Raw genomic sequence first — 8362 nt, 5'->3', positions numbered from 1 at the left:
CATTGGCCAAGACAATGGGGTTTATCTCTGATTCAGGGTCTTCCTTTGTTGTACAGGGTAAATACATTGGGGTAAAATTCGAAACTCTAGTCAAGTTGCTCTTTAAAAGGTTGAACTTTATATGGGATGGGTAGACAGAGCCAAACAAGGATGTTGGGAGCCAGGAACAGATGGAATGCAGAAACAGTATGGTTAGTATTTGGCGGTTAATACAGGATTGCCATTGATAATGTAAGCTTATCTGTTTCTTTCCTTGTCTTACTGTCCATTTTTTCCTTCAGAATTTGCATCATGAACGATGAGTTGATTGTGAGGAATGCCAGTCCCAAAGAGATACAAAAGGCCTTCACATCGTCGCCTGCACCCGACACTTCTCTCAAGCCTTTACTCTCTGCAGAGCAGCAGGAAATGGTGAAGTCTTTCTCTGTGCAATCTGGAATGAAACTTGATTGGTCTCAGAAGTGAGTATGGGGTTTGCACAGAAATGGGCTGAGAGATCAAGTGAATAATGGTACTGTGCAGACAATTTGAAAAATAATTACAATATTTACTTCTCTTCCCAAAGTGAGTTTAGGATGTACATCCTAATTTATACTGATATTTTATACTGATATTTGAAAAGGATTTTGAAACACCACAACATCTGTGTTGCATATAGAAAAACATAAGGAATGCAATAAGAAACTACTAGAAGTGAAAAAATTCAAAGTGTTTTAGGATATAAGATTAATAATGCAATAATTTGTATGTCCGTGTATTAATATTAAAGGTACCAAAACTACATTAAGAAAACAGTTTCATTTATACAAGCATAAAGAGGAACAAGTACTCAAAAACTCTAAGGGGGAGCAGGGAAGTCTAACAGATAAACAAAGTCTTCCCACTGATATCTACTCACACAAACATGCTGAACAGTATTCCAGCACCAATTGACTGGGTTACGAACTTATCAGGTGGAAAACCATCATGTCCGCCTTTACTATAACAAAATGATGAAAAGAAGCATCATATAAGACAGGAATAAAAAGCCCATGTGTCTTCATTACTGTTCTATTGCTATAAAAAATACTATGATCAAGGAAACTCTTATAAAAGAAAGCATATAATTGGGGTCTTGATTACAATTTTAGAGGATTATTCCATGATGATCATATAGCAGAAAGCTGACAGGCATCGGCCTGGAGTAGTAGCTGAGAGCTTTATATCTTGATTTGTAGGTTACAGAGAGACTTTTGAAGCTCAGACTTCCTCCCAGATGGCCACACCTCCTAACCCTTCTCAAATAATTCCACTTCCAGGGTGACTAAGCTTTAAAATATATAAGTGTACGGAAGCCATTTACACTCAAACCCCATACCATGTCATATATGCCGTCCATAGGACTACTCATTTGAGCAAGAGTTCAGAACTGAGATTTGAAAACAAGTACCAGTCCTTCCTCAGTAAAACTGAGTGCTTGTTAGAGCCCCACACCCCATACCCCTTAACACCATGTAAATGCCTCATGACTGAACAAAGGGAACTGTATTAGTACAGAAGTAAAAAAGACAACTACCATCACCTCTCCTCCATTGTGCAGTAATCATTATAGGATAACTTCCAGATACAAAAAAAAAAATTAACACTTGCTTCAAGTAAGCTAAATAATCATAAAGTCAGAAATATTTCAATACTCTTAAGAGAAACTCGACAAATGCTTGGTTTTTGATCATATTTTGCATCTGTTTGTGAGAGTCTTCAGTAAACTTTAACATGTGATAGATGGCAAGAATTTGAGGATACAGCATTCAGAACAGTTAGTAAACATGAAAAATAGAGCTGGGGCAAATAGTGAAGAATGGAGAAAGTTATGGGAACTTTGAGAGAGTACTAAACAGCAGATTTTTTTAGTTATTGGTGTTCAGAAAGGCATTTTCTCTGCTGACAAAGGAGTGGGAATCTTATAAATAATAATGGGAAACTTCCTAAGCCTGAAGGAAGGTATGAATATACAGACACATGAAGATTAAGGCTCACTATCCTAGTTTGTTTTCCTACTGTTGTGATAAATGCCATTTTCAAAAGTAGTTTAGGGAGGAGATGGCTTGTTTGGCTTACACATTAGTCAGTCATCATGGAAATACAGAGCAGTAACGTGAAGGTTGTGACCCAATCAGAGACTGTAGAGAAATGCTGCTTACTGCTTTGCTCTCTGCTTAGCCTGATTTCTTGTATAACCCTGGCCCACCCACACAGGGATTGGATTGCCCTTACTGGGCTAACCCTTGCTCCATCTATTAATATCAAGAAAATGCCACCTAAACATATCTATAGGCCAATCTGTGTAAGCGGTTCCCAAATTGGGGTTTCTTTTTCCAAGGTGTGTCTAGTTCACAAGTCAGCTTAATGATCATAGTCACAGAACTGAATTGAACAGTTCTGTCCTGAGATAACTTAGAATGAATCTGTCCAAGTTATACGATAGATTCTTGTGAACTAGACAAACCTTGGAAGAAGAAACCCCAGATATGGAATTGGTGACAGGCCAAAGTAATGACACTACCGAAGTCCAACTTGTTACCACTTTTTTTTTTCATCTTTATTAACTTGAGTATTTCTTATTTACATTTCGATTGTTATTCCTTTTCCTGGTTTCCGGGCCAACATCCCCCTAGCACCTCTCCCTCCCCTTCTCTATGGGTGTTCCCCTCCCCATCCTCCCCCCCATTGCCGCCCTCCCCCCATAGTCTAGTTCACTGGGGGTTCAGTCTTAGCAGGACCCAGGGCTTCCCCTTCCACTGGTGCTCTTACTAGGATATTCATTGCTACCTATGGGGTCAGAGTCCAGGGTCAGTCCATGTATAGTCTTTAGGTAGTGGCTTAGTCCCTGGAAGCTCTGGTTGCTTGACATTGTTGTACTTTTGGGGTCTCGAGCCCCTTCAAGCTCTTCCAGTAACATTCTTTAAACAGGAACTTAGGTGAGGAGAGGTTACTCACAGCATAACTGACTTATACAGTGGCATGGCCAAAACCTATGCGAGCATAGATGACAGTTCACAAAAGCAGGAAAGCTAAAGTGCATTCCACAATCTGTAAGCAGCTCAAGAGGCTGAAGAGCTTCTAGGCAGCTTAGCTCATCTCTTCTTCCCGGCTACTTGGCTGGTCTGAGTGACTTCTAGGCAGCTCAGCTTGTCTCAGAGTGCCTCTTAGCAGTCCTTAGTGCTTATGTAGGCTTGAGGAGGAAGGGTCCAGGTGAATCTGGTCAGTTTCTGTGATGTTCTGAAGCTACTGAATTGTTTATGTTTCACATTAAAATAATTTTAGTTTTTGAGATTATAATTACACCATTTACCCCATCCCGTTCTTCTTCCCTTCAAACCCTCTCACTTTTGCCCCTTTGCTCTCTTTCAAATTCATGGCCTTCTCTCTCTCTCTCTCTCTCTCTCTCTCTCTCTCTCTCTCTCTCTCTCTCTCTCTCTCTCTCTCTCTTTCCCTGTGTGTGTGTGTGTGTGTGTGTGTGTGTGTGTCTATGCATTCCTAAATACATCAATATAACCTACTCATTCTGTATGTTCCTTGAATGTTTATTTTCCCAGGTCTGATTATTTTTCCCTTTCTCACCATTTCCTAGTTGCCTGCATATAACGCTAAGGGATCATTGCAGAAGTGGAGGCAGAAAGATTTTAAGAGCCAACAGAAATGGTAGTTTGCTGTACAAGATTGTGTCTTTTAGGGATGTCCGAAACTACACCTATCTCACCATCATGACTGACCGCCTAAACATGAGCTAAACAAGGACAACAACAATAGACTTGTTAACATGGACTTGGGCAGGAGGGAAGTGCAGAAGGTGATCACAAGATCACCTTCTCTTATACTATCCCGTCATTTTGCTTCCTTTTTAACATTCTGTGTCTTAATGATCCTCTGCCCAAAGTAGAAGATTTTAGTCTAATAGGAAACTACGATGCAACATTTTCTGTGCAGTGTAGCCCCATTCCCTGTGGTTTTAATATGTTTTAACTTACAAATTTAAAATTAGGGACTGGAGATCGGCTCAGCATTTAAGAGCACTTGTATTTTGAAGTCCTCACCCAGAGGACATAGGCTTGGTTCATAGTTACTTCGCAAGCGTCTGTAACTGTGATCCAGGGAATGAGATGCTTTCTTCTGTCCGTCTCAGGTACCAGGAATGCACACAGTATACATGCGTGCAGGCAGGCAAACACACATACACGTAGAATAATCAGTATAAAAATTTTAAAAACAGAATTTTAAATTATATCTTTAGTTTCAAGTAACTGAGTTGTACATGATTTTTCCCCTCGCATCCTTACTTTTCATTAATTTCCCACCTTTATTTCCCCCAGCCCTCTATCCCAGCCCCATTTAGGCCTTTTCATAGCCAGCATTCTCTTCTACTTTCAAATCCCTGTCATATCTCTCCCACTTTGTGTCCCTTGTTCTCTATGGGCATTCAAAATTAAGTACAGAAATGTAAGTTCAAATGTAGGAAAGAAAATGGACAGAGTTGGTCTTTCTGGGCCTGTGTCACATCAGTCTAACATGCCTAACTTCCATTGTGGATAGGTTCCATGTTTGCATTGTCAGTACATGGACCCATCCAGGTTGATTCCGTTTCCCAGCTATTTTGAATAGAGCTGCGATGAGCATGGATGCACAGGCATCTCTATTGCATGGTATGAAGTTCTTTGATAATATGCTTAGGGGCAATATAGCAGGGACATAAGGAATTTACATTTTTAATTTTGTGAAAAATGTCCGCACTGATTCCATTGTTTCTACACCAGTCTACAATCCCACAAAAAGGTAATAGAAGTTCCCTTTCCCTACAACCTCACCAGTCATCACTTGACATTTTTTGGTAATGATTAATTTGCGTGGGGTGAAATAGAACCTCAAATTAATTTTAATTTGCATTTCCAGGATGGCTAATGGTATTGAAACAGTTTTAAAAGTATTCATTAATCATTAACATTTCTTTTTTTCTTTCTTTTTTATGAATCATTTTATTCATTTACCTTTCAAATGATATGCCCCTTCCTAGTTACCCCCCCACCAATCCCCATCCGATTCCCCCCCCCCTTTGCCTCTATGAGGGTGCTCCTCTACCCATTCACTCACTCCCACCTCACCCCTCTAGCATCCTCCTACACTGGGGTATCAAGCTTCCCTCCCCTCCCATTGATGTCAGATAAGGCCATCCTCTGCCACATATGTATCTGGAGCCATGGATCCCTCCCTGTGTACTCTTTGGTTGGTGGTTTAGTCCCTGGGAGCCTAGGGGATTCTGGTTGGGAGACATTGCTGTTCTTCCTATGAGACTGCAAACCCCTTCAGCTCCTACAGTTCTTGCCCTAACTTCTCCATTGTGGTCCCCGTGCTAAGTCTGATGTTTGGCTGTGTGCATCAGCATCTCTATTTGTCATGCTCTGGCAGAGCCTCTCAGAGGACAGCCAAACCAGGCTCATATCAGCATGCACTTCTTGGCATCAGTAATAGTTTCTGTGTTTGGTGTCTGCAGATGACATGGATCCCTAGGTGGGGCAGTCTCTGGATGGCCTTTCCTTTAGTCTCTGCTCCACTTTTTGTCCCTGCATTTCCTCTTGACAGGAGCAATTCTGGATTAATATTTTTGAGATGTCTGGGTGGCCCCATCCCTCAACTGGGGGCTATCTACTGGAGATGGTCTCTACAGGTTGTATCTCCCCTTTGTTGGTTATTTCAGCTAGAACCACTGCCAATGGCTCCTGGGAGCCTCTGACTTCCCTGGAGTCTGGGACTTTCTAGTGGCTATCCCAGTTCTCCTTCCTCTCTTCTACATGTTTCTATTCAATTCCCTTATCTTCTATACTTCTCTCCTGTCCCTTCCAGTATCTTTTCCTGGCCCTTTTTTTCTTCCCTCCCCCTCCTCTCCCTCCCAAATCACTCCCTCCCTCTAGTTCTTGTGATTATTTTGTTCCCTGTTCTATGTAGGATTGAAGATTTCTTATTTTGAGAACTTTCTAATCTGTCCCAAAGCATTTTTTTACTGGGATTGGGTTGTTTCCTTGATGTCCAGGGTTTTTATTTTTGTTTTGTTTTGTATTAGTATATTTTTGATACTAATCCTCTGTCAGATATATATATAGCTGACAAATATTTCCTCCTTTTTTTGGGGCTGCCTCTCTACTCAATTGAGTTTCCTTTCTCTACAGAAACTTTTAATCTTACAGAGTTCCATTTGTTAATTGTTGGTTGAGCTGCTTGGAGTCCCATTCAGAAAGTTCTTACTTATACCTGTATCCTGTAGTGTGCTCGGACTTTTTTCTCTGGAAGTTTGATGATTTCAGGTTATCTATTGATGTCCTTCATCCATTTGGAGTTTTGCATGTGTGTGTGTGTGTGTGTGTGTGTGTGTGTGTGTGAGAGAGAGAGAGAGAGAGAGAGAGAGAGAGAGAGAGAGAGAGCAGAGAAAAGATGAATATGGTTTCATTCTCCTATAAGTCAATACCCAGTTTTTCTGGATTTTAACCATTTGTTGAAGAAAACTTTCTTTTCTCCATCTGTATTGTTTACCTCTAGCAAACATCAGGTGGCTAGTTGCATGGAGTTCAATCTGGGCCTCTCCTATTCTATTGATCCATTTCTTCATGTCTATCTTTGTGCCAGTCTCCTGATGTTTATATTATAATGTTTTTGGTTTTTTTTTTTTTACTATAACTTGAAGTCAAGTATGGTAATGCCTCCAGCATTATTCTTCTTGCTCAGAATTGCTTTGGCTATACAGAGGATTTTGTATTTTCATATAAAATTGGATTGCTTTTCTTGTTTCTGTGAAGAATCGAGTTGCAAGTTTTATTGAGATTGTATTGAATTGATAGAACATTTTGTAGAATACATATTTCACAATACTCTTTTCTCTGATTCGTAAGTATAGGTCTTTCTACCTTCTAGTTTCTTTCACTGTTTTTTCTATGGTGTTTTTAAGTTTTCATTTTACATGTATTTCACTTCTTGGTTAGGTACATTCCAAGTTATTTTTGAGTCTGTTGTTAATAGAATTATTCCCATAATTCTTTCTCAGTCTGACATTGATATGTTAGAAGGCTAAGAATTTTGAAAGAATGTTGGTTTGGTACCTGGCCTCTTTGCTGAAAGTATTTGTTAATTCTAAGAATTTTTCATGGTTGAATCATTAGTGTGTTCCCTTAGATATAGAATCATACCATGTACAAATAAGGAGTCCCATTTCCACTTTCTTTCCCTAGTTACATCCCCTTACCTCTTTCTCTTACAGCTCTAGGTAAGACTTCAAGACCTGTGTTCAAAAGAGGTGGAAAGAGTAAACACCCTTGTCTTAGCCCACTGATCTTAGTACCTTGAGCTTTTCACTGCTTAGAATAATGTTGTCTCTAAGGTTATTATTTAAAGCTTCTTCTGTGTTGATATATGGTCCCTTACTTTCTACTCTGTTTAGGGCATTTTTCAGGAAGCAGTGTGGGATTCCATCGAAGGTGCTTTCTGTATCTATTTAGCTGATCGTGTTCTTTCTGTCACCCAGGTGCCTTGAAGATAACGAATGGGACTACACCAAAGCGGGTGAGGCATTCACTGCCCTCCAGGTGAGCTCTGAGAATCTAATAGGTAAAACAGGGGTGTTTCTATGCTTCCAGCAAGACTAGGGATCAAATTCAGGTCTCTTCTGACATTGACATTTTAACTCTTTCCCTGCAGAATGAGGGCAAAATCCCAAAGGAATTCTTCAAATAAAGGATACTAAGGACATCGTGTGGATATAGTATTCCTCCTCGTCCACATTATTTCTTTCTATGGCTTTTTCCACTCCTGAGAATAGAGGCCTGGCTGGCCAAAAAGCAAAATTTACATGTAAACCAAGTAACAGAACCTCCCTCTCCACAGGGGCATTTTTTTCTCTGTTTCTCTCTGAAGTTGTTATTTCATAATAAAGAATTGCTTTACTTTGCTCATTATGTCCTGAAGTGCTTTTCTCCTGCCTCAGCCAAGAGCCAGAGTTGCCAGGACCAACAGGACCTTTGTTTCCAAACTTCTACCACTTTAACCTCTGGCTGGCCCTAAACAGATTCATAAGGTTTGCTTTAGTGGAAACATTGTGACTAAATCCCCAGGCAAAGAGCTCATGCTTTCTGCCTAAGGTTCTGGAAGGAGCTGTACAAAAAGTGTTATAAAAAAAAAAAAATTAGACCCGGCTGGAGATTGGGAGTGCCAGCCTGTCTGGAAGCTTTGCTCATAGGGAAGATGCAGGGTGCTCTATCACTAGGTTTTACAGAAGGGCGTTCAGACACTGGTTGTCACTACCAAACAATAGAGCACGCAATCTTTCTGTTTGGACAGTTCTGTG

General features: G+C 40.3%; 1 protein-coding gene across 5 annotated transcripts in view; it reads left to right on the top strand.

Annotated features, from left to right (window-relative positions):
- Window positions 1-7973, top strand: part of Nxf2 (nuclear RNA export factor 2) — a 21145-nt gene extending 13172 nt beyond the window's left edge. For all 5 annotated transcript variants that reach the window (NM_001432943.1, NM_001432944.1, XM_087599696.1 and 2 more), the window contains 3 exon segments: window positions 282-461; window positions 7544-7604; window positions 7717-7973. In NM_001432943.1, coding sequence (NP_001419872.1) covers window positions 282-461; window positions 7544-7604; window positions 7717-7752 — 277 coding nt within the window. In that variant the 3' untranslated portion in view covers window positions 7753-7973.
- The last annotated feature ends 389 nt before the right edge of the window (window positions 7974-8362 follow it).

This window comes from Rattus norvegicus, chromosome X (genome assembly GCF_021556685.1).
Source record: "Rattus norvegicus strain SHRSP/BbbUtx chromosome X, alternate assembly SHRSP_T2T, whole genome shotgun sequence".
In the NCBI taxonomy this organism is placed as follows: domain Eukaryota; kingdom Metazoa; phylum Chordata; class Mammalia; order Rodentia; family Muridae; genus Rattus; species Rattus norvegicus.
Note: the sequence above shows the minus strand (reverse complement) of the source record. Positions and strands in the feature narration are given on the sequence as shown.